Source organism: Pseudophryne corroboree, chromosome 10 (genome assembly GCF_028390025.1).
Source record: "Pseudophryne corroboree isolate aPseCor3 chromosome 10, aPseCor3.hap2, whole genome shotgun sequence".
Classification (NCBI taxonomy): Eukaryota; Metazoa; Chordata; class Amphibia; order Anura; family Myobatrachidae; genus Pseudophryne; species Pseudophryne corroboree.
This window is the reverse complement of record NC_086453.1, coordinates 210,360,597-210,388,232: the sequence shown is the minus strand read 5'-3', so window position 1 is coordinate 210,388,232 and position 27,636 is coordinate 210,360,597. Positions and strand designations below refer to the sequence as shown.

Sequence of the window (27,636 nt, the reverse complement as noted above, 5' to 3'; positions counted from 1 at the left end):
CCCTTATACACATAATGACACACATAGTGCCCCCTACACATTTGCTGCACATTATTAGTGCCCCTATACACATAATGACACACATACAGTAGTACCCTGTTACACGTATGCCGCATATTATTAATGCCCTTATACACATAATGACACACACAGTGGCCCTTTACACATATGTTGCACATTATTAATGCATTTTTACATGACACACATAATGATTCTTACACATATTCTGAACACTACTGCACAACCAACCTACTCACATGCACACAGTACTCACACTTCCACTAACACTGTGACCTCTGCCTCTGCTTGGATACAGATGTGTCCTCACAAATATTGCATCAATGCTAACGTCGGGCACCTTTTTTTTTTAATGAAAATGCATCTTATTTGCATTGCTATGTGGCTTGGATGCACAAGCAGCTTCTGCTGATTAAAATGATATGCAGCATGCCTATATATTGTGTGAGACTGTGGCTGTATCTGCATATGAAATGCTACATACAGAATATAGGCATGCCACATATTTTAATCAGCAGAAGCTGCTGATGCCCCATGGCATATCAAATGCCCTAGGCAATTGCCTAGTTTGCCTATGCCTATGGCCGGCTCTGCTTTTTGCAACTGCTTGCTCTGTTTTTCAAGAACCGCATCAAATTTGCCCAAAAGGAGAACTAACTCGAGAAAGTTACCGTGGTTGACTTGACTATTCAGTAATGTATGAGCAGCCTCATCCTTCCCTCTGTAAGCAAGGCATTGCTTAGCAATCAATCGACTGATTACCATGCGATTGTGCTGTACTATTTCTCTTTTTTTGTTAGCCAAATTGACATTAATCAAAGTTTCTATGTCACTTTTTCTTTCTGCAGATAAATATGCATTCACAGCTGCTTGATGCTGGTTCGATTCCTCATGTTCCCTAACTCTGCCACTTACATGGTCTTTATTAACCTTCCAGCCAAAAATAAAATGACTTTTGCGAATACTACAAAATGCCATACATGTGGAACAAAAGATTTTTTGGCTGTCAACACAATAAGACAGCCATTTCCTCTGAATGGCACTTCCACCAGGTACATGTCGATAGTAGACCTTATGTGCGTGGAATGGCAGTGTATGAGTAGCATCTGAGGATGGCTGCACAGGATGAGCTTTCATAAAATGTAACTTAACAGAAACACTGCATAATGCTTCAGGTGCATGAAAAACATTACATTTTTCAGCTGAAGATGGAAGAGGTGAAAAGGATATTTCACTTTCTGTAGAACTGCCTGTATCTTCACCATGGGTTTCAGTGACGCTGGCAACACCAATATTTTCTCCTGAGTATTCTGGTTCACTTATTACAGTAGACAGGCCTTCATCTGCACTAGATACTGCTGCTGCAGCTTTCTGTTGTAGTGTTCCTTCAGGAACATCTTGAACTGTTAAGTCCACTGACTCCACAGGGATATCCTTTGGCTGCCATAGCTTCTTTTGGCCTGGCGCATTCCCTGCTTCTCTCAGACTCTTTTGTAAAGCCTGCAATCTTTTTACAGAGCCACTTTTATATGTTTTTCTTTTTAGTCACCTCCTCTCCTTTGTCTTCTGAAGAAGAACTTCTCTTGGAAGACATTTTATAGTGCCTAGCAATAATCCAAACCGTATTTTTGTTATATGGAATGCACATTGGAGATTGACTGATGCTTTCTAAACAGATAGTACCAATGCAGTTCCCCACAAAAATGCATATTAATTCTTTATATCTTATAAATTGCAATGGGTACAGATGACCAGCGGTCGGGATGCCAGTGGTCAAAAGACCGAAAGCAGCATCTCAATGGTGATAATACCGACAGGGGTCTGGTAAGTATACTTCCCCTCCCCCTCTACCCCCCTTCCTGCTGCCTAACTCTAACCACCCCCCCCCCCCCCCACAGCTTAACTATAACTTTCCCTGGTGGTGCCTAAACCTAACCTCACTGCCTAACCCTAAACTCCCTCTCCCCCACGGCCTAAGCCTCACCCCTACCCCTCTATCCGCAGCCTAACCTTAATCCCTCCCCCCAATGCAGCCTAGCCTTCCCCTAATACATAAACCTCCCCCCATGGTCTAGCCCTAACTGTCACCACATACTTACCATCGGGATGCCGGAAGTCGGGATGCCGGAAGTCGGGATTCCGACCAATGGCATCCTGAACATATCCCTTCTAATCAACCAAATCATGCTATTTTATTATTTAATTAGTAACAATCTTAGGTGTCGATTCTATTCGGCAACTTAAGAATAGCGCCGGGAATTAGCTCCCGACGCTATTCAATTCAGCTGCTAGTGACCCGCAATTGTCGGGAATTCTTCTCTCATCCCTGGGGGATGAGAGAAGAAACCCGACAAAAGTGCTGCCTCGCGGCCGGCGCGAGGCTGATTCTGTCGGGAATCAGCATCGTCGCGGGTAGTTAAGTCGGAGAATGCCCGTTCTCCCGACAAAACTACCTGTTAAGTCGGCGAGAACGGGACATCGCCGACTTAACTGGAGCTGAATTGAATAGCGTCGGGAGCTAATTCCCGGCGCTATTCTTAAGTTGCCGAATAGAATCGACCCCATAATGTAAACAATGCCAACATGCTAGTATCCCAAGAATACTAAAATATCTATACTGTACCTCCATATGATAAAGCAATCCCATGTGATAACCACAGAAAAATTATCACTATGCCACCTACCATAATACACACCTACCATAATAATACACATACCCGTGCCAACAAGCCATTCCTTCAAAATATAATTCAAATTTAACATTCTGAGGTGACAATATTATTATGAACAAGCAGTCATCATATCTCATAATACCATCTTATGATCATGACATTAATTGTTTTAAAAGCCAATACAAAAATGCATTTTTACAAACACTGAATATCTACACATAGAGGAATATATTCCCTACCTGCCACTGATGAGTACTACTGATTCTGGATTCTCAGTCTGTCTGCTTCTGGTCTTCAGCCAGATAAGGTCCAGGGCGTTTTCTATATTGTAATATATAAGAATATTTCTCAGAAATGTTTTCACCAAGATTGTCTACAACCACAAAATTCTACCACATTTAGGGGATTATTCAGCATGGTTTCCAGAGTCTGCTGAAAAGAATTTGCAATCCTTTCTTTTGCATGCTGGGGGCCGACCATTGCAGGGCAAGGTCGCCCAGCATGCTAATTGGCAGCCCAGCAATGTGATGGCAAAACAATTGCGATTAAATCGTATGCGCAAAAATGAATGACCCCTGGCATCTTCAGCTGGCCTGCGTATGCAGGAGGTCCGCTGCCATTTTCATGATCAGAGCGGCTGCGTGTGACAACATACAGCCACCCCAAAAACGCAGCTGATCTTCCCTCATTTTCCCCACGCTGTCAATCAGGCAGAGGCGTTCGCAGCCAATGCAAAACAATCACATTGGCTGTGCACGCACACACAGGACGGGACCTGCGCGTGTGCAGTAGCACCACAAACTGAGTTTTTGTGGTCACCTGAATAACCTCCTTAGTCTTTGCATTACAATTCTACAGTTCCTTCATTTCTGTTGATCAGTCTGGAAAATTCGAACTTGGGAGAGGAGTACACAGTATGGGCTCATAGTGCTGCCTGCAATAATAAAGCTGGGTATACACCTAAAGATATAGCTGCAGATTAGCCAATTAGCAGATATATCGCAGATAGTTGTTCAGATATATCTGTTGTTGAGGTCATTGGCCAATTAATCTTTCCTCTGTACACACTGGCAGATCATTGTCAGGAAATGTGCCAAATCTTCCTGCAAATTACACAATGAGCTGGCCTTCTACAGAGCACACCGGTAAAGAAAATAGGCCCTCTAGTCTCCTGTTATACTTTTCTGCTGTAACAGCATCTGTGTCCTACAAGTGTGCTTGCAATTTTGTGAGCTTGTGTTCCTACACACACACCATTAAAGTCTATGGTGCAAATGTCCGCTGCGACCACTCTGTCAAAGTCGAAAAATATTGTTATACATATCCATTGTACTAAACCCTCATGCACATGCACGCTGCTCGTGCACCCGGTCCCCCGTGCGTACACATACCCGCAAGTTGCGTAAGAGACGCTCCAGCGACTCGTGCGCATGATATGTGTATTTACGGCGGAGTTTGTGAGCGTGTAGCGTGCGACTCGAACGCAGCATATTTAACCCAAATAGTGCATTTTGTAGATATAGTTCCCTTAGATCATGTCAGCGAGTAATGTTAGTTTAAACAGTTTCTGGACAGAGGGATTCGTCTTTGCATGATAGGAAGGGTCAGACAAAGGGTGGTAGGTGATGTCTAGTATCCAGCTGTAGGGTAATTTTTAGGGTAACATTCCGGTGTTAGTTAGGAAAAGATCGCTTGCTCCTGCGCATAGTTATGTACAAAAGTAGATTATGAACATTAACTGTATTTGCTGTAAATTACACATGCGGCGGGAATCCTGAGGATACCTCTCACTAGAGCAGTTGGGAAAGGACATCGCCTACCTGTTCAAATCCACCTATGACCTTTGCTGTAATGTAGAGACACATCCCTGTGTCCAACGAACAATGAGATTACAGTGACCATTGTATTGTGAATGTATGTTGTGTATAAAAAGACCACTGTTGCCTGGCCAGCACACAAGACTCTGAAGGCTTTCTCCCTGATAGCTGAGGACTGGTCCAGGACGCGCTTGTGAACGATTCCCCACGTATGTATATTCTCTGTAGCCATTATTCTCTATTATTCTGTTTAGATTTCCTTGTTAGCCTGTAGTGTATAACTTGTATCTGTTTACCCCTTTTCTCTGAATAATCTGCTGCGGTGTTAGAGCCCAGTGGTTTACCACAAACCGGTGTTGTGTTTTCACTTTCCTGCAAAGGGCTTTCTTAGCGTCTCAATCGCTATAAGGTGTATAAGCATTGTTAAGGTTTTAAGGTATTACATCGTTGCAGTACTAGGCTGCTACGGTTTAAAGTATAAGCACATTCTTACACTGTTTCATTACTTAAGGTTTATTGTATATCACTCTGTGTGCATCCGCGCCGCGTGTACGTTGTACCCATGGCACGGCGTCTGATACGCTAATAGCGTATCAATACGGTACTCGGTACGCCAACAGCGTGCTTAGTACGGAGCGTGAATCCGTGTGCGTACGTGCCGCTCATGCGTCGCACCTACGGCACAGCGTCTGATACGCTTAGTGCGTATCCATACGGTACTCAGTACGCAAATAGCGTACTTAGTCCGTAGTGTGTGTAATAAGTCTAGCGGCCATAGCGGCTCCACGGTAATAGTGTATAGCTTTATGTTTTAAGGTAATATTTGACATTATCAATTGGGGGCATCGTCCGGTCCTCCTCATATCCACAGCCTAGCAGGACAAGGCAGACTTTATCTATCAGCAAAGGGCGGGAAGGCAGTATACCCTGTTAGCCTTTTCTTGGTCAGGGATACACTGGTGCTGATTAGATAAGCGTCTGCTCCGCATGGTTTGTAGGGATGCTGGTGGGATCCGAAAGGTAAGAACGTAAAGCTATTGTTTTTTTCAAATCTGTTAAATTTCTGTTTGGTGCCAACTGCGCACGCAACACACGTAACACACGCACACACCTGTATTTTATTTGTGTAGTCTGCATATCTACTCGCTTGTTGCCATTAGCATTGATTATTAGATACATTTTGACCCGTGCTGAGAAATTTGTTGCTAATTAGTTAAAAATATAGAGTAATATTTAAGGGAGTACATGTAAAACACACACGCAGCCTGGCCTAGTTATAAAGGTTTATACAGGAGATACTGTGTGGTGTTTGGTAAGCGATCATAGTTAAATATCGTTTACATTTATAGAAGTGTGGTATTTGTATTAACGCGGACGTATACGGCCATTGTACACATGTTTCGAAAAAACGTTCGAGACTGAGTACGCAACGATAAAGGCCTACACACGTGGCGTATTTTACGCAACGTGCGTACAGATACGCCCACTTGATACAAATCACACAATAGCATTGTTTCAGTTTAGGCGAGACGGCAGCCACGCGATAATAGCACAAATTGATCAGTGTCCAATATTTAGTTTAAAAAAAAAAACTTTTTTTCTGTATTACCTCTGGGGAAATCTATCAGTTAACAGGAAAGGATTTTTCCGATCAGAAAACTATAGAATGTTAGTGTGGGCTGAATAGGGTGTGAATATATTGAACCCCGCTTGGTGGTCTTGGTGAAGCTTGGTGAAGCACGGTCTAGGTGAAAACATGGTGAGCACGGTCCAGGTGTACACGTGCGACGGAGTGTGATAAAGTTTTCATGGTATTACGCTCCGGCTGTTTTGGAGCACAGTGGGGAGACTCCAGTGATCCTACCACTTATAGATAGCAAGTGTCTATAAGCGGTACGATTGGACCGCACGGTTGTATGGGCAACACGTGACGCAACGTGATACGAGGTTTTGCATATTTGTGCGTAAATCTTGTCGTCATACGCGTTGTAGGAAGCACATGCAAGCGTGATTTGTGTAAAGTAAAGGTTTAGGGAATTTTCGCTGGTCTCTCAGGAAAATCTCTAGAGGTAGGGCCTGTAATGGCTACACGTGTCTGTTAAAGAAGGCGGATCCGTGGTACTCGGAGCAGAAGAAGTTCAGTGGAAGAGCTTTAAGGATTTCCACCGTAGACTACTGTGTTTGGTGCATTTTAGGAAGTTTTCCCGTGTTAAAAAGGTCCACAATGGAAGCCAAGTGCACAATAGGGTGTAGTATGGGTGACCGGCGGTCTCCTGACCGCCGGTCACCTTACCGACGCCGGGATCCCGGCAGCATACCGACGCCGGGATCCCGGCGGGGAGGGGCGAGTGCAGCAAGCCCCTTGCGGGCTCGGTGGCGACCTGCGGTCGCCACGGGTTCTATTCCCACTCTATGGGTGTCGTGGACACCCACGAGTGGAAATAGTCCCTGTTGGTCGGCATGCCGACCATCGGGATAGTGAGCCGTCGGGCTCACGGAGGAGGTCATGTGACTGTCGGTCAGCCGACCGGCGGTCACATGACTACCACCCGCACAATACAGGGACGTTCAGCAGTCAGGGTTCAGACTGCAGATTTCAGACCCAGGGGGTCAGCTCGGTTAGTAATGTGGGGGAATTATGGTCCCCACACTGAGACCTTTTGTGATGAATGGACACGAATGACTGTGGGGGATAAAGCACCATTTCCTGGGATAGGTAGTTTTGACTCGGAAGTATTGCATAATCTAAGGCTTAGGATCTGTCGGATAAAATCCCAAAAACAGAGGATCAGACACACAAACTGTATACATTTATGGCAACGAGAGAGTGATATGCAGAGGGAACTAGCTTACACAGCTGGTTCTAACCCTAGCAGGAAACTGATAGCAACCGCACCACCACCGTACATTACAGGAGAGAAAATGGCTACAGAGAATGGCATACTGATTGACGATAAGAGTGCACTTAATAAATGTATTAATGACGATAAGAGTAAACTTAATAATTGTATAACTTCTAACCCGTGCAAGTTGCACCCCATTTTAAACTCCCCTCAGGATTACAAGCAAGAAAGTGAGCCCAGCACGATGTCGGCACTTTCTCTAGCAGCCACCATACAGGACACCCAGGTGGGCACGGCCCAATCGGTAAGAGCAGTAGTAAAACCCCCTAGCGGAGGGTCAGGTGAGGTCGTGTCCACAGGTAAGTACGGTATTGTACACAATGCACAGACAATTGCACCTCACATTGTAGAGTCAACACAAGATGGTGTAATTGAACTAAATTCTGTCAGGGTGATCGCAGTCCCCAATGGGAGGACTGACGCTCAGGGAGTCACTCCCGTCAAGGACATTGCTATGCATTGTCCCTGGTCCCGGGCAGAATTGAGGACAATTATGGCTGAATTTCCTGATCCCGGAAAAGATCAAAAGATCTAGTCGGATGCCAGAGGTTTATTAAAGAATTAGGTAATGCCACCGAACCCACAAACAAAGATTGGCGAACAGTGCTACGAGTATGTCTACCTTCCAATATTGACCCTGCAAAATTTATTACTGATTGTAAATTAGACGCAGAAGTACCTCTCACTGAGGAATACACTCAGGAGAATGTACGGCAAATCAATCTGCAGTTAGGAGTATATTTCCCAACTGTTGTCAAATGGAACAAAATCTTCTCCATTAGACAAAAAGAAGGTGAAACTGCTTCTGACTATTTCCATCGAGCACTGCAGGTAATGGCTAGATTTACTGGAATCAAAGACATTAAGGATAATGTGCATCATAGAGAGGTAGCTGTGTCCGTATTAATGGACGGGTTAAAGGAAGCATTGAGAACCAGGGTACAAACCACTCAACCTAACTGGAGAGGTATCTCGGTGGCTGCCTTAAGAGAGTCCGCTGTTAAGCACGATCGGAACATCATTAAACACAGGGAGTCACAAGGGGATAAGCTGATGACCATAAGTATAAAAGTCCTGACAACTAAGCCACATCAGCCTAAACCCCAGACCCCTGTTGGTAAGTCGTATGTGGTAAAATTTTATAACTGCCAGAGGGAAGGACATTATGCACGGAGTTGCAGATTTAGAGACCCACATAAGGTATATCGACCCCCTAGACAAGAAAACAAGCAAAGTTATGACGCACGTAATTGGAATCAGGGATCATATAGGAAAAATTTTGGGCTGCAGCCAGTGAAATTGATTGTTAGTCTAGGTAGTGAAAACCTGAGGTCACAGTGAATATAGTTGGTAGGTCATTCTTTGTAGATACAGGGGCGGCCAGGTAAACTCTGTGATTTATCTTTAAATGTTTCCTCTTCATCTCTGACGTTCACCGACAGAACTACAGCTCAAACGTCACATGTCTACTCGGTCTTTTCAGACGTCTGTCCAACCCCAGTATATCTCACCAGCATCTATGTGTCTGGCCATGCACAGAGGGTGGAAAGTGGAAATACTGGTGGGGGAAGACTGTGCAGAGATACCGATAGACATGTTGGTGTGACAGCCTGATGGTGAACGGAAATCTGACAATTTTTTCTTTTTATTATCTTTTTTTGTTCTTTCATGTTCTACGGATGGTATGTCACACAACAGTTAAACAAATGGTAATGCAAAATTTATGCTCCCTACAGAAAAGTCGCTGACTCGGAAAGAATATCGCATCACTGGAGTGTCCGTTCCGGGAAGACTGAGAGGCAGCACTGTTGAGACGGCATCTGAGCAAGAAGAACAACAAGACTAGAGGCGGTTATCGTACCGGTTTTCTTTCCTTTCTATTATTTTCTTTACCTCCCATTACCACTCTTCCTTTCTGCTCCTGCAAGGTGGACTTACCCCAAGAGACTGCGTTCCGGGTTTTTCTGTTGACCCTGTTGTTGACCAGAACAGTCTATTTCGGTGAGAGTACCAGAGAGGTCGAGAAAGGATCTGGAATGCGTTCTGATGACAAGGACGGACTAGTAGAATTCCAAGAGCAACACAGTCACCAAGCAAAGGCGAGTATCAGAAAACGATCTAGTAGTCATGACATTAGGAGACATTGTGAAGGATTGTTAGCTGAGGAGAATTGTATCTGTAGAAATTGTGAAAACATAGTTGACGACGGGTGCATCCAGAGATGTCAGTCCAGCCTTAATATCAAGATGGACAGTCATCCATTGAGTGATTATCACTCATTAGTGGGTAAGATTTTAAACCAAACGGAATGCTGGGTGTGCTCACAAGTACCTCAAGGTCAGAGCAAGTCAGGATTAGTACCGAACCCTTTAACACTAGATGAGGTACTTGAATTAAGGGGTGGGAGACCGGTGGACAAGAAATTTAATATTTCTAGGCCTCCTAGTTTGAAGCTCCACCAATATCATGTGGATAGGTCCTTAATATGTTTCAACATTTACAATCCCCGAAAGCCGGGAAATTGGGAAGTGACATGGAACAACCAAACAATGGCATTTTCACACAGAGCCGATAGAATGCCTGTAGACCCAGAACTTATACGCCAAATAGCCGACGGTGGGAGATATTTTCGGTACAGGTATACTCTAGGAAGTAGGACCATGCGGGTTGGAGAAGTAATACCAGGATACTGTGCGCAGATCATACAGCCTGATACGTGTACTGAACAAATAAGAGTTAGGGATAGGATTTTTCACCTGGAAGGTTTGCAATATGGTGATGTCATATTCTGTCCCATATGTTCTCCCCGATGATGCATATTTCATATGCGGGAGGAAGGCGTATAAGTGGCTTGCCCCAAACTCAGAGGGATTGTGTTACATTGGAAGAGTGTTGCCGGAAGTAATGACCATTACCCATAATAAGATGAAAGACGTTCACCGCAATGCTCAAGCTCCTTACACTCATTACGAACACATTGTTAAGAGACACCTTATAGATAGGACAGAGCACGCAGCCTCTGATTTGATCCACGAATCCACCGGGATTCAATTCCTACTCGCGCTAGATATCACCCGTACCGCCAGAGGAATTATACATTTTAGGTATATTCATGCGCTAGCGAACCTGATAGACAATATCACCGAGATGTATGATGACACCTTCAGGTATACTGGGAGGGAATTGCAAGCTTACAAAACAGAACTGATCCAGCACAGGATGGTTCTTAATTACATCACAGCGGTGACAGGCGGGTATTGTGTCACCCTAGCAACTCAGTATGGTATGAAATGCTGTACGTATATTACAAACAGCACTGATGACCCCACCGAGGTCATAGATCAAAAGATGGACAATATCTTGCAGTTGAAGTGGGAGTTCCGAAGGAGACACAACCTTACCCTGACTGCTGTGAGTAATGAACTGACCGGCTGGGTTTCATGGTTGAACCCACGCAATTGGTTCTCAGGTTTAGCAGAATGGGCTCAAAATGTTATCGTGAATGTAGGAAAGTTTCTCCTTTGTATCCTGGGAGTTGTCATAATGATTGGTTTGATATTTAGATGTGTTCAGATTTTAATGCAGTGCAAGCGCAGTACCAAAGTGATGAGTTTGAGGAGCGAGGGCATTGTTACAACAACTGGTTTAATTTATGATCCATCAATTGAGACAATGTTGTGATAAGACGTGATTCCATGGTCCGTTTCTTTCACCCGTTTCTCCTTTGTTTTTCTCCCAAGCAAAAAGACATCCATTCGGAAGAAGACTAAAGACTTTGATGAAGAAGACTACAGACCTTTGATGGACATTTCTACAGACTTTGAGAGACACTTTAGAGACTTTAAATACTTTTTTTATGGACACTTGAAAGACTTTGATTATCACCCATAGCAAGGATACACCTATCCGGACAAGACTTCAACAGACACCCAAGGACAATTGCACACATTATTATGTGAATGTATTTGTGACATATGTTTCTTATCTTCATCTCTACAACCTTTAGGTAGTGACACACATAGTCGACAGGTGACATAGGTACATATATTAGCACTCACATGTTTTTTCCCCCTCCATGTATCATCAACTAATGTGCACCCCATTTGTTGGAACAAGAAGCCGAAAAGAGCTCGGTAGTGTTTGTTGGCCCACTTACAGACCCTTAATACGGGATAAGAAGGATTTAATGTATACTTTGCAATACCTCGAAGCTTATCTAGAACATATACGGCACGATGATACATGCCCCCCAGACATGAAGTTCATACATACATACATGCTTTTACTATCTCACTAGGCCATACATTTCCCACCTACTCCTCTCCTCCCTCCACCCAATCATATTTAGGTATTTCATATGTATTGTGTATTTTTCTGCTTAAATGTTTAGATTGTGGCAGTTATTGTTGACTGCCAAAGGGTCGACTGTCAAAGTCGAAAAATATTGTTATACATATCCATTGTACTAACCCCTCATGCACATGCACGCTGCTCGTGCACCCGGTCCCCCGTGCGTACACATACCCGCAAGTTGCGTAAGAGACGCTCCAGCGACTCGTGCGCATGATATGTGTATTTACGGCGGAGTTTGTGAGCGTGTAGCGTGCGACTCGAACGCAGCATATTTAACCTAAATAGTGCATTTTGTAGATATAGTTCCCTTAGCTCATGTCAGCGAGTAATGTTAGTTTAAACAGTTCCTGGACAGAGGGATTTGTCTTTGCATGATAGGAAGGGTCAGACAAAGGGTGGTAGGTGATGTCTAGTATCCAGCTGTAGGGTATTTTTAGGGTAACATTCCGGTGTTAGGAAAAGATCGCTTGCTCCTGAGCATAGTTATGTACAAAAGTAGATTATGAACATTAACTGTATTTGCTGTAAATTACACATGCGGCGGGAATCCTGAGGATATCTCCCACTAGAGCAGTTGGGAAAGGACATCGCCTACCTGTTCAAATCCACCTATGACCTTTGCTGTAATGTAGAGACACATCCCCGTGTCCAATGAACAATGAGATTACAGTGACCATTGTATTGTGAATGTATGTTGTGTATAAAAAGACCACTGTTGCCTGGCCAGCACACAAGACTCTGAAGGCTTTCTCCCTGATAGCTGAGGACTGGTCCAGGACGCGCTTGCGAACGATTCCCCACGTATGTATATTCTCTGTAGCCATTATTCTCTATTATTCTGTTTAGATTTCCTTGTTAGCCTGTAGTGTATAACTTGTATCTGTTTACCCCTTTTCTCTGAATAATCCGCTGCGGTGTTAGAGCCCAGTGGTTTACCACAAACCGGTGTTGTGTTTTCACTTTCCTGCAAAGGGCTTTCTTAGCGTCTCAATCGCTATAAGGTGTATAAGCATTGTTAAGGTTTTAAGGTATTACATCGTTGCAGTACTAGGCTGCTAAGGTTTAAAGTATAAGCACATTCTTACACTGTTTCATTACTTAAGGTTTATTGTATATCACTCTGTGTGTGTCCGCGCCGCGTGTACGTTGTACCCACGGCACGGCGTCTGATACGCTAATAGCGTAGCAATACGGTACTCGGTACGCCAACAGCGTGCTTAGTACGGAGCGTGAATCCGTGTGCGTACGTGCCACTCGTGCGTCGCGCCCACGGCACAGCGTCTGATATGCTAAGTGCGTATCCATACGGTACTCAGTACGCAAATACTGAGTAATAGTGTATAGCTTTATGTTTTAAGGTAATATTTGACATTATCAACTCGTACTGTGGTGCATTTGCGCTATGTTGCGATGCATATGCCCGTGCGTACGCATCGCGGCATAGATGAGTGTGGTTACATCTGCAGTACCTCATATTTTGCTAAATAAAAGCTATATACTTTTAAATATATATTAAACAATGATTATGTGGGTCAGGGGTATGGCTTTGGTGCCCTGAGATGACAGACACATTAGTTCAGCTCTACCTCGATGCCCACTTCAGGCTGTTGTGTATGTGCCCGGGTTACACCAGGAGAGAGCAGTAGTATACAGTATGTGCCCGGGTTACACCAGGAGAGAGCAGTAGTATATGTGCCTGGGTTACACCGGGAGAGAGCAGTAGTATATGTGCCTGGGTTACACCGGGAGAGAGCAGTAGTATATGTGCCTGGGTTACACCGGGAGAGAGCAGTAGTACATGTGCCTGGGTTACACTAGGAGAGAACAGTAGTATATGTGCCTGGGTTACACCGGGAGAGAGCAGTAGTATTTGTGCCTGGGTTACACCGGGAGAGAGCAGTAGTATATGTGCCTGGGTTACACCGGGAGAGAACAGTAGTACATGTGCCTGGGTTACACCGGGAGAGAGCAGTAGTATATGTGCCTGGGTTACACCAGGAGAGAGCAGTAGTATATGTGCCTGGGTTACACCGGAAGAGAGCAGTAGTATATGTGCCCGGGTTACACCGGGAGAGAGCAGTAGTACATGTGCCTGGGTTACATAATAATAACAATACACACAAAATGCTCAATGGTTGGGAAGGGGCAGTGTACAGTGTCCATATATATTTTACATTCACTTCTATTCAGACCTTTCAACCATGCAGTACATCTTCCTCAACACATACTCTCCCAGGGGTATATTTACTAATATTCGTGTTTCTGCCGATTTGGTGGGAGTTTGATCTCGATTTTTATCAGACGTATTTTTTTGCAACTTTTTGAATTCATTTTCGGTAATTTACTAAGGTGGCGAGTTTTCGTATTTCTAATTTGCCAATGTCGATGACACTCGTATTGTCGGGCAGTGTTTTACGGGAGTGATTAGTAAAACACTGCCGGACGGAACACAATGAAGCCCGGCCGGATCAGTGAGATCCGTGCAGAGCTTCATTGTGTATAGTATAGAAAAAGAGTTAAAAGTGTAAAAAAAAAATTGCATGGGGGCCCCCCTCTTAAGCATAACCAGCCTCTGGCTCTTTGAGCCGGTCCTGGTTGTTTAAATACCGGGCAAAAATTGACTGGGGTTCCCCAGTATTTAGACAACCAGCACCGGGCTCTTGGGCCGGCCCTGGTTACAAAAATACGGGGGACAAAACACGTAGGGGTCCCCCATATTTTTAAAACTAGCACCAGGCTCCACTAGCCGAGAAGATAATGCCACAGCCGGGGCACACTTTTATACTGATCCCTGCAGCCGTGGCATTACCCCCCCAACTAGTCACCCCTGGCCGGGGTTCCCCGGGGGAGTGGGGACCCCTTAAATCAAGGTGTCCCCCCTCCAGGCACCCAAGGGCCAGGGGTGAAGCCCGAGGCTGTCCCCCCCCCCCCCCATCCCTGGGCGGTGGATGGGGGGCTGATATTCTTTTTTTTACACTGGAAAAGTCTATTGGCCCTCATTCCGAGTTGTTCGCTCGCAAGCTGCTTTTAGCAGCTTTGCACACGCTAAGCCGCCGCCTACTGGGGGTGAATCTTAGCTTATCAAAATTGCGAACGAAAGATTAGCAAAATTGCGAATAGACACTTCTTAGCAGTTTCTGAGTAGCTCCACACTTACTCGGCATCTGCGATCAGTTCAGTCAGTGTCGTTCCTGGTTTGACGTCGCAAACACACCCAGCGTTTGCCCAGACACTCCTCCGTTTCTCCAGACACTCCCGCGTTTTTCCCAGAAACGGTAGCGTTTTTTCGCACACACCCATAAAACGGCCAGTTTCCGCCCAGAAATGCCCACTTCCTGTCAATCACATTACGATCAACAGAACGAAGTAAAAAAACCTCATAATGCCGTGAGTAAAATACCTAACTGCATAGCAAATTTACTTGGTGCAGTCGCACTGCGGACATTGCGCATGCGCATTAGCGACTAATCGCTCCGTTGCGACAAAAAAATAACGAGCGAACAACTCGGAATGACCCCCATTGTCTTTTGTTTTAGCACTACAAGCCCCAGTAAGCCTTCCCCACTTGCTGGTACTTGGAGAATCGCAAGTAACAGCATGCGGGGAAATAACGGGCCCGCTGGTACCTGTAGTTCTACAACAAAAGAAATACCCAAATAAAAACAAGACACACACACACCGTGACAGTACAAATTTATTTAAACACACTTACACACTCACACATACTAACCTACATCCCACGCCGCCAATCGCGTCCCCTTGTCCAGTAACATCCAATCGTGTACCTATAAAACCAAAATTCCAATATATACTCGCCTATTATCCAGTGATGATCTGTTCTCTTCTTTCCTGAAGTAATCCATGGCCTTGTAAAAAAATAAAAGAATTAAATCCCTGTCCACACCACTAAAGGGGTTCTATGTGTACAGTGGCGTAACTAGAAATTTTTCTCCCCCAAGCCAAAAAATTCTTTGGCGCCCCCCCCACCCCCACCCGCCGCATAATTGGGAGCAAGAAAGGGATAAATATGCGCGCGCCGAAGGCGCGCGCTGCAAAAAAAGGGGCGTGGTTTTGTTGGAATGGGCGTGGTTTCTCATAAAGGGGCGTGGTATTGCAGGAAAAGACTACCTTATACCCCAGTTTTGCAACCTGCACGCCCAGACGTTAGCCACCACAGGAAAGAAAAATAATCCTGATTCATGCCCCTTACATTATTTGTCATTTTTCCTCCTTATAGTAATGCCCAGTATACATTATGCCACATACTGCAATGGCCCTTAGACATTATTCCACACACAATAATGCACATGACACATTATGCCACACACCATAATGCCCCCGACACATTATGCCACACACCGTAATGCCTGTGACACATTATGCCACACACCGTAATGCCCCCGACACATTATGACAGGAATCGCAATGCCCGTTATACATTATGCTATACACTGCAATGCCCCTGATACATTATAGCACATACAATGCCTGTGACACATTATGACACACACCGCAATGACCTTGAGACATTATACCACAATGCCCGTGATATAGTATACCATACACCGTAATGCCTGTGACACATACCGCAATGCCCTGCCCGTTATACCCTATGCCACACACCGCAATGCCCGTTATGTATTATGCCACACTGCAATGACCCTGAGACATTATACCACATACCACAATGCCCGTGATATAGTATACCACACACCGTAATGCCTGACACATTATTACACACACCGCAATGTCCGTGATACATTATGCCACACACTGCAATGACCCTGAGACATTATACCACATATCACAATGCCCGCGATATAGTATACCATACACCGTAATGCCTGTGACACATTATGACACACACCGCAATGTCCGTGATACATTATGCCACACACCGTAATGCCCATTACACATTAAGTCCTACAGTAAGGCTTCTAATTACTTTTCAATTACCTTCTCGTTGTCAGGGGTTTCATGCACTGGGTGTCATGCTCGTTGCCAGGTGTTTCATGCACTGGGTGTCATGCTCGTTGTCAGGTGTTTCATGCACTGGGTGTCATGCTCGTTGCTAGGAGGTAGTCCTTGTTGCTAGGGCTGTGCTCCCAGTGCCACATATGACCCCAGTGCCAGATATTCCCCCACGGTGCCAGGTACTCACATGCCCCCGGTGCCAAATATAGCCCCCCCATGTGCCAGGTACACATATACCCCCCCCCCCCCCAGTGCCACATATGCCCCCAGTGCCAGATATTCCCCCCCAGTGCCACATATGCCCCCAGTGCCAGATATTCCCCCCGTGCCAGATATGCCGCCAGTGCCATATATTCCCCCCCAGTGCCACATATGCCCCCAGTGCCAGATATTCGCCCAGTGCCAGATATCCCCCCTAGTGCCAGACATCCCCCCCCCAGTGCCAGACATCCCCCCCCAGTGCCATATATGCCCCAGTGCCAGACATCCCCCCCCCAGTGCCAGATATCCCCCCCAGTGCCAGACATCCCCCCCCCAGTGCTATATATGCCCCAGTGCCAGACATCCCCCCCCCAGTGCCATATATGCCCCAGTGCCAGACACCCCCCCCCCCAGTGTCAGATATCCCCCCCAGTGCCAGACATCCCCCCCCCGGTGCCAGATACCCCCCCCCCAGTGCCATATATGCCCCAGTGCCAGATATCCCCCCTAGTGCCAGACATCTCCCCCCCAGTGCCATATATGCCCCAGTGCCAGACATCCCCCCCCCCCAGTGCCAGATATCCCCCCCCCAGTGCCATATATGCCCCAGTGCCAGACATCCCCCCCCCCAGTGCCAGACATCCCCCCCCCCCAGTGCCATATATGCCCCAGTGCTAGATATCCCCCCTAGTGCCAGACATCTCCCCCCCCAGTGCCAGACATCCCCCCCCAGTGCCAGATATTCCTCCCAGTGCCGCCGCCGCCGCTTATTGGAGGGACACGGAGGGCACAGATCGCCTCTCCTGTGTCCCTCCTGCTGCATCATCTCCGGCGGCCGCGGGTCTAATAGGGGGAAGTGCCGTCCGTGAGCCAATTAGAGCTCACGGACGGCACTTCCCCCTATTAGACCCGCGGCCGCCGGAGATGATGCAGGAGGGACACAGGAGAGGCACACGCTGTGCCGTCCGTGTCCCTCCAACAAGCAGCGGCGGGAAGGAGAAAGCAGTCTGACATGCGGGCGCTCGTCCGCATGTCAGTCTGCTGTAATCAGTGGCGCCCCCGCAGCCCCTCGCCCCCAAGCCACCGCGAGGACTGCGGGGGCAGTAGTTACGCCACTGTATGTGTACACATGGAACCCCCCATGACTCCTGTCACTGGAGATCTCAGCAGCCAATCAGGGAGCACCACATCATGGTGCTCTCCTGATTGACAGGCTAGTAGCGCACAGCCAATCCGGAGTAGCGCAGGCTAGAATGGAGGATCGCGCTCCCGCCGTTCACTGTATATTCGCCACACTACAGGAAGCCGGGCCCCCCCTGCTGCTGTTCACTGTATATTGGCTACACTACACAGGGAGCCAGGCCCCCCCTGCCATTCAGTGAACATTGGCCGCACTATACTGGGAGCCAGGGCCCCCCTGCTGCCGTTCACTGTAGAGCCAGGGCCCCCCTGCTGCTGTTCACTGTATATTGGCCACACTACAGGGAGCCGGGCCTCCCCTGCTGCTGTTCACTGTATATTGGCTGCACTACACAGGGAGCCGGGCCTCCCCTGCTGCTGTTCACTGTATATTGGCTGCACTACACAGGGAGCCAGGGCCCCCCCTGCCATTCACTGTAGAGCCAGGGCCCCCCTGCCGTTCAGTGAACATTGGCCGCACTATACTGGGAGCCAGGGCCCCCCTGCTGCCGTTCACTGTGGAGCCAGGGCCCACATGCTGCCGTTCACTGTATATTGGCCGCACTATACAGGGAGCCAGGGCCCCCCTGCTGCCGTTCACTGTATATTGGCCACACTATACAGGGAGCCGGGCCCCCCTGCTGCTGTTCACTGTATATTGGCTGCACTACACAGGGAGCCAGGGCCCCCCTGCCATTCACTGTAGAGCCAGGGCCCCCCTGCTGCCGTTCAGTGGATATTGGCCACGCTATACTGGGAGCCAGGGCCCCCATGCTGCCGTTCACTGTATATTGGCCACACTATACAGGGAGCCAGGGCCCCCCTGCTGCCGTTCACTGTATATTGGCCAGACTATACAGGGAGCCGGGCCCCCCCTGCTGCTGTTCACTGTATATTGGCTGCACTACACAGGGAGCCAGGGACCCCCTGCCATTCACTGTAGAGCCAGGGCCTCCCTGCTGCCGTTCAGTGGATATTGGCCGCGCTATACTGGGAGCCAGGGCCCCCCTGCTGCCGTTCACTGTATATTGGCCACACTATACAGGGAGCCGGGCCCCCCCTGCTGCTGTTCACTGTATATTGGCTGCACTACACAGGGAGCCAGGGCCCCCCTGCCATTCACTGTAGAGCCAGGGCCCCCCTGCTGCCGTTCAGTGGATATTGGCCGCACTATACTGGGAGCCAGGGCCCCCCTGCTGCCATTCACTGTAGAGCCAGGGCCCTCATGCTGCTGTTCACTGTATATTGGCCGCACTATACAGGGAGCCAGGGCCCCCCTGCTGCCGTTCACTGTATATTGGCCACACTACACAGGGAGCCGGGCCCCCCCTGCTGCTGTTCACTGTATATTGGTTGCACTACACAGGGAGCCAGGGCACCCCTGCCATTCACTGTAGAGCCAGGGCCCCCCTGCTGCCGTTCAGTGGGTATTGGCCGCACTATACTGGGAGCCAGGGCCCCCCTGCTGCCGTTCACTGTAGAGCCAGGGCCCCCCATGCTGCCGTTCAGTGGATATTGGCCGCACTATGGCCCTCATTCCGAGTTGTTCGCAGCGGATCATCGCATCGCAAACGGCAGGAAACCCACAAACTGCGCATGCGCAAAAGCGAAAATGCGCATGCGCAAGCATAGTGATACGACACTTGTGCAGAATTACTACAAAGAAAACTGCTCGTACTACACAAACGAAAACGGGGAGTGACGGAGGGGTGGCAGAGGCACGGCTTCGCAATCCTACGACATGGGCGTGAAAGTGGGCCGCTAGTGTGGGAGTATGCATCCAGCAGTAGGCGTGTTTTTGGCAAAAATGCGTATCCTATGTTAAAAGTACATAACAAATTTTCGCTATCTTCACGCAGCAGAAGAGTGAGTCTGCAGCTACTCAGCACTTGCGAAGTACTGTTACAAGTGTGTGTGTGCTCTAATTAGCAATTAATTAGCAACTGAATTCACCTGTTGAGCATTTACTTGCAAAACACTGCTCTTACAAAATAATACAAGCAGCAATTATATGGCCACTTCATATTTGTATTGTTAGCACAAACAAATCTGACACACTCACAAATAATGCACTGTATTTTTTGAACCAATAAAAATTAACTGATGTTAAATGCATGTTTAAATTATTTGTTTTATAATCTCAAATGTGACTAAACTAACTAATAAACTACATCAGCTAAATCTTCTCAACATAGACATATTCCTTTGTACATACCAAATAACATGAGCACCATAATGCAGCCTACATTTAATGTGACTTATTCTTAAAAAAAAAAAATAATAATAATAATAAAAAAATGTGTCCATATCTAATACTATGGCATGTTGCCCCTAGTAACCCAAGTTTTTTGGGGGGTAATTTTTTTGTATATGTTAATTTAAGTGTGGTGCAAGGCATACAGATTTAAAATTACACTATGCAATGTTTGTCTTAATATTCTGATTGTTCCCTTGTTCCACAAATGTCAATATGCCATGTTCAAGTTTACAGGGCACAGTTTTCATGAGTGCATAACCTTTAATAAAACACACAAACAATTGTAAAGTAATTTTTTTTAACTTCAAATAAAGTTCAAAATCAACACAACATGGCTACAAATGAGCATCACATACAGAGATGGACATAGCAGCAAGCAGATGGCATTGGGCAAATGCACATAGCAGAACCCAGTACTATGGTAACCCCTTATTCTGCCAGAATTTGTTTTTTTCAATTAAGTAAGTGAACCCCCAGCCAGACTAAACTTTTAGGGGAACTGAGGTAGATTCCGGAACAAATACACAAACACAAACATACACAGCACGCTAGGAAGAGGAAGATGGCTCAGGTGTAGGCACAAATAACTCACAGGCTACAATTTAAAGAAAACATTTCACTTTGAGGGAGTTCTACATTCTGGCCACACAAGCCAAAATAAAAAAATACATCGAGGCAACATGTAAAACATGGGTGCTGCCCATCTGGAGAGACATCACTTTCTCTTTTTTTTCCCCGCCTGATGATGTTCTTCTTGGCTTGGTCTGCGGAGCGACCTTCGAGGGCCCTGCCCAGTGGGATGTTCATCCTGGGCAGGGGGAGGGGAGGGAGCCGATGTGGCTGGCTCTCTGCCACTGTGGGCAAGGGAGACAGCGATGTCCTGGAGCCCTTGCCGAATGGAATTGGCAAGTTCATGGAAGGAGGAGGCGAGTTGATCTTGTCCCTGCCCGATCTCAGCCAGAACTTGGCAGAGTTGAGCTACACCTTGCTCCACACTGGTTCTGTGCTCAGTGAGCCGGACAGGTATCTGGCTTACCTTCCGGAGCATCCTGTCCTGAAAAGCATTCAGGCTCTCACCATACCTGGCTATTTCAGTCAGGATTTCCGGGATAGCAGAGGGTTGGGTGGGGGGGCAGTTGGAATCTGGATGGGTGGGATTTGTGGTCCCACACTGCCAGACACACTAGGTCCCTCCACCTCAGCCTCAGCCACATAACCCTCCTGTGACTCTACCTGCTCACCCCCTGTGCTGTGTTATGTGCAAAGCAAATAGAAGAATGAGTGGAAAAAGAGTAGATAAAAACAATATGAGATTTTTGTTTAAATTAAAATAAAAAAATAAAAAAAATGTGTGTAAACTTACTTGGCAAGTCATGTGCATGGAGTATTTCAGGCATGTCCGTGTCCATATAAGACACCCCAACCCCCTCCTCGTAGCTCACACAGTCCATCGCTATCTCCTCCAGATCTGTGTATTCCACAGTGGCAGCTGGTCCTCCCCCTGTTGCCCTCGAGGCATTCCACTCCGCAGACCTCTTGCCCTTCAGGCGGGATTTGAAGTCGGCCCAACTACATATGTGGTGAAAAACAGGGGCAAGGTAGTGTTACATTTTGGAAACTGCTTTAATATATAGTACACATGCTATGCATTTGGTTGCTATAGGCAACATCACATCTAAGTTACTTTTTAATAAAACTTGGCACAGAAAATGGACTGGCAATATACACTTACCGTCTTCGAACTTCCTGCGAGGTGCGGACTATTGAGCCGACTTCATTAATAGAATTAGTGATGTCCCTCCAAATTCTGTCTTTGGTTGCAGCACCCATGTTTTTGGGTCCTCGATGTATTTTTTGCATGGCCTGTGTGACCAAAATCCGTAACTCCCTCTTAGTGAATGCGGGCTGTCTTTTTTTTTTTTTTCTGGAAGTAGCCTGTGAGCTATCATGCTGACCTTCATCACCATCTTCCTCTTCACTAGCTGCTTGTGTAGTTTGTGTTTGAGCTGCTAGTCCAGAATCACCCTCAGATTCCCCACTAGCTATGTCTGGCAGGGGATTTACTCCTAACTCCTGGGTAGCAGAAGGAGTTTGTATAGTACTGGGTCCTGGTATTTCTGAGTCTGCATTTGCAAAATCAAGCATCTGCCTCCGCAGTGCTAATCTCTGTGTTAGTGCTGCCATCTGCTTCTGCACCTCGTCCTTCTCTGCTGCCGTCTGCTCACGAGTAGCCATGTTGCTGGTAGCATGTGTGTACGCACGAGTGTTCAGGTATTTATAGCTGCTTGCGTTTTCCGGTGCAGAATTCCGCGCAGGTTTATATTATGCTAATTGGTCCAGTAATTGCTACACTGGCTATATGAACGCCTTGCATGCAGCCTGTGTGTGGGTGTATGCGGAAAATTACTAAAGCACGGTGGACATTTCTGAGTGAGCACATTTGAGTGAGTTTTGAGAGTATTTTATTTTGTTTCAGTACATTTTTTTATGGCAATATTCTCCTTTTCATGTATGTTGTGTAAGATTGTTGTATCCAATAGTTTTTAATAGTTTATAAAGTATTTATTTTATATATGTGTGAAGACTATTATGTTTATGATGTGAAGTCATATTTTAAGAATGTGTGTGTGTGTGTGTGTGTGTGTGTGCGTGTGTGCGTGTCCGCATGTGCGAATCTCCGCCCATGAGAACTATACAAACTGTCCTGCACATCAATGTACACATATCAATAAAGTTAATTACAGATGACACCATACATTTCCAACCAATCACATGCAACCACAAACTATAAATATAAGCCCATATATGGAAAACGCCATTGCCATGATGCGCGCAGCAGCATTCACATGCCGCGAGCTGCGCGTACTAGTGGCAGTGATGGACCGCCGCGTAGGCTGCGCAAGGCCCTTTGTCCCAAATAAGGTGAAGCGCGAGGCCTACGCGGAGGTCCGGCGCTTATTGCGGACCCGCGTCCGCAGCCGGAGGACCGTTATACAGTTGGAGAGGCGCTGGAGCGACCTCCGCAGGCGTACGCCGGACCTGTTGGCGGAGCTCCGCCAACAAATCCGTACCCTACGTAGGCGCAGTAAGTTAAATATTACAGTGCATAACAGATTTTTAGCAAATACTTTGCATACTTTCACTAAGTGAGAGTGTGTAAATTAGCACACTTAAAAATAAACTTGTAGAATAAACATGAGTGTGTGTGGGTAGGGCAAACAGTACTGACTGTGTAGCAAGGTGCTTCTGAAAAAGTGCATGTTGTTGTACAGAGTTGCTACACAGGCTGTTAACTGAACCCAATAACTTGCTCAGTGTGGTAATTTTAATAAGGTGTGTTTTTTTTTAGAACTGGAGATGTTGCCTATAGCAACCAATCAGATTCAATCTATTATATTCTAGAAGCAGCTTAATAAATGTTACATATAATCTGGTTGCTATGGGCAACCTCACCACTTTCAAAATAAGAAAAACCTATTAATGTTACCCCTGTGTCTTTAACATGGGACAGAACAGAGTAATAGAAAAATGCTGTTGATAAAATTTTCATGCTACAAACAAAATATTACATATGTCATTATAGGCCGAGCACAACGGCAAGCTGCTGCTGCTGCTGGGAGCCCCGACCAGTCCCCTTCTGAGCCCCCCTCCCCTTCTCACACCCATTCCCCCTCTCCTTCCCAGTCCCCTTCTCAGGCCCTCTCCCCTTCTGTCACCCATTCCCCCTCTCCTTCCCAGTCCCCTTCTCAGCCCCCCTCCCCTTCTGTCACCCAATCCCCCTCTCCTTCCCAGTCCCCTTCTCAGCCCCCCTCCCCTTCTGTCACCCATTCCCCCTCTCCTTCCCAGTCCCCTTCTCAGCCCCCCTCCCCTTCTGTCACCCAATCCCCCTCTCCTTCCCAGTCCCCTTCTCAGCCCCCCTCCCCTTCTGTCACCCATTCCCCCTCTCCTTCCCAGTCCCCTTCTCAGCCCCCCTCCCCTTCTGTCACCCAATCCCCCTCTCCTTCCCAGTCCCCTTCTCAGCCCCCCTCCCCTTCTGTCACCCATTCCCCCTCTCCTTCCCAGTCCCCTTCTCAGCCCCCCTCCACCTCTCTTTACCAATACCCTCTCTGTCCCCCTCCACCTCTGTAGGACAAAGCACCACTCCGCCCACCTCACCCTCTCTTTCCCATTCCCCCTCTCTGGCCCCCTCCCCCTCTGTGACCCAACCCATCTCTCCGCCACCCTCCCCCTCAATCTGACCCACCCTCTGTACCAAGCTCCCCCTTCCAGCCTCCTTCCCCCATCCAGCCTCCTTCCCCCATCCAGCCTCCTACCCCCATCCAGCCTCCTACCCCCATCCAGCCTCCTTCTCCCATCCAGCCTCCTTCCCCCATCCAGCCGTCATCCCCACCTTCGGAATGGGCAGCAGAAGCCCGGAGGCACTTCTGGGAGGTGATCAAGTGGCACAGGACAGTAAGTTGACACTCATTGACATTTAATTTTTAACCGAATTTAACTACACATTCTAATAAATGCAGTGTTGTACTGGGTAAAATCTTTTGCCAAGGTAAAATGTTTGTCTTCTTCATCATGGTATGGATGTTGCATTTACATTTGTGTGAGGAACATTAGATGTACAGTGTCTACGTCTGCAATGTTGAGGATGCCCACTCTAGGTCGACACTCATTATGTCGACAGGGTTGCCCAGGACAACAGGGTTTGTATGTGCAACATCATCTGCTAAACAGTTAGACGTGAGTGGAGTGTAGTATGTTGTTGGACTTTTACACTTGTGGTTGGGTATTCCAATATTTGCACATTGAATTCGCATGCTTCACTTTGTTAGGCTGGCTAAGGACACAGTGATTCTTGTTGTGAAATTTACACTCAAAAATAAATAACATTTAATTTAAAAACATGTTGGACCTTATGTAGTAAGTAAGGCAGGCTTTCAGGGAGTGTGGGTATGCTACGATATGTTGTCCTTCTGAAGATGTTGATATGCAGTGTGATGATGCAGGGCCAATCCCCAAAAAGATAAGTCTGCTTCACTCCAGATGTGAATGAATGCCAACATGGTGTTACATTTACTAAGATGGTAGTTCTCTTTAAGATGGGATGTTGCCCATAGCAACCAATAAGATTATACTTGTAATTTTTGTGGCCCCTTCTACAAGATAATATGTTGAATTTGATTGGTTGCTATGGTCAACGTCCCATCTTAAATAGAACTCCCATATTAGTAAATTTACCCCATGGTGTGGTACACTTTATTAAAAAATAATAGTTAAAAACAAACATTGCTGAGCAGGCTTCTCTGTTGTTCTGCTACTGATTTATCCTTAAAACAGACATGATGTAGTCACTTAGGCATTAAAGCAGGCCTGTCCAAACTGCGGCCCTCCAGCTGCTGAGAAACTACACATCCTAGCATGCCCTGACACGGTTTTGCATTCTCTGACCCCAAAACTGTGTCTTGACATGCTGGTATATGTAGTTTCACAACAGCTGGAGGGCCTCAGTTTGGACATGCCTGCATTAAAGTGTGCTTTGTGCCTTGCTTGTAAAATAAGTAATGTGAGTAAGTTAGTAATGTTTATGTTGCCTCTTAATTTCAGATGTTGCAGTTGGAGATCCCACAACTTTTGCGGGCATTCTGGCCACCATGCGGCAAAATCTGGAAGCCTTGCTGGCTAATGTGGACCAGCTGCAAAAATGTGCTTAATTTTTATTTAGAAACATTTTATATTTTCAGTTTAAAAATAAATAAATAAATATGACAAACAATAAAAACTATATATTTCAAGTTAAGCGGGTGTTGTGTTTATTAATGCAATAAAGGAACAGCAGATTGCCTAGCAGAAATTGATTACCTTAAACATTTCACACATCTAACGTAAGATTTATTTAAAAAGCAAAAATACAGTTAGGAGGTTATTGTCTAAATAAACATGTAAACACCTTCATTCACAAACTAAACCTCTACACAAAAAAACAAAAACAAAAAAAATTAGACCAGGCACATTTAAGACATCTATATTTATAATTTAAACATTTAAATGTTGATGGCCAATTATGCCTACAAAGTGTTCTTCAGGTATTTTTTGAAGACTTAATTGGTCATGAACATTATCATTCATTACACTAATTGGATTCGTAATTGAGGAGGGCTTGTGGACTTTAAACTGAAAGGTGTAATTTCACTTAATAGAAAAAAACCCATTGTGCGTTTTTCCGCAAAAGTGTGCACTTTTAAGAAGAATGTGTAAATCTACTAAAACTTAGTATTTTTACGTTGACGTTTGTGTTAATGCGATGCCTTCGCATTGCTGCGATGTCATTTGGCGTACGCCCACATTGTGTAATACTGCAAACGAATTGGCAAAAATACGTTGGGGGCGGATATTCGCGATTTTGCAACATGTTCGCAATTTTGCTCATACCTTGTGCGAACGAAAAAAATAGCGAACAACTTGGAATGACCACCTATACTGGGAGCCAGGGCCCCCCTGCTGCTGTTCACTGTAGAGCCAGGGCCCCCATGCTGCCGTTCACTGTATATTGGCCGCACTATACAGGGAGCCAGGGCCACCCTGCTGCCGTTCACTGTATATTGGCTTCACTATACAGGGAGCCAGGGCCCCCCTGCTGCCGTTCACTGTATATTGGCTGCACTACACAGGGAGCCAGGGCCCCCCTGCTGCCGTTCACTGTATATTGGCTGCACTACACAGGGAGCCAGGGGCCCCCCTGCCGTTCACTGTAGAGCCAGGGCCTGCCTGCTGCAGTTCAGTGGATATTGGCCGCACTATACTGGGAGCCAGGGCCCCCCTGCTGTTCACTATATATTGGCCGCACTATACTGGGAGCAAACGCAGGATTTTCATGGTGGGGGGGGGGGTCCACACACACACGTAGCAGACATAACATGTAACACACATACCCATGACATACTTACAAATGTGCACACAGCTCATACACAGATGACACACACACACACACTTAAATACACACACATAACACACAGCATGTATACAACACACAGCATGTATACAACACACAGTATCTAAACACACAGCAGACACACACACACAATATACATATGATCCCACATGATGCACAACAGCCACAATAAATTTAACCAGGTGAGAGAGTGCTCACCCGGCCAGCATAATTAAATAACAGATGCCCACATGCATCCCTGATCCCCCAGGTCCCATCCGGCCCCCCCCCCCCCCCACCCACCCCTCACAAGCTGTACGGTGCGTGGTGTACCTGCAGT

At 46.6% G+C, this 27,636-nt stretch overlaps 1 protein-coding gene across 3 annotated transcripts in view; it reads left to right on the top strand.

The window, feature by feature from the left end:
* Positions 1 to 26,165, top strand: part of LOC134966378 (uncharacterized) — a 40,643-nt gene extending 14,478 nt beyond the window's left edge. The window contains exons 2-4 of one of the 3 annotated variants that reach the window (XM_063943059.1): positions 867 to 1,070; positions 23,958 to 24,826; positions 25,973 to 26,165. In XM_063943059.1, the coding sequence (XP_063799129.1) occupies positions 990 to 1,070; positions 23,958 to 24,809 (933 nt within the window). In that variant the 5' untranslated portion in view covers positions 867 to 989 and the 3' untranslated portion in view covers positions 24,810 to 24,826; positions 25,973 to 26,165. Of the gene's footprint in view, positions 1 to 866; positions 1,071 to 1,657; positions 1,843 to 23,957; positions 24,827 to 25,972 lie in introns of those variants that run through there. The other 2 variants (XM_063943058.1, XR_010188635.1) reach the window with 2 other exon arrangements.
* The last annotated feature ends 1,471 nt before the right edge of the window (positions 26,166 to 27,636 follow it).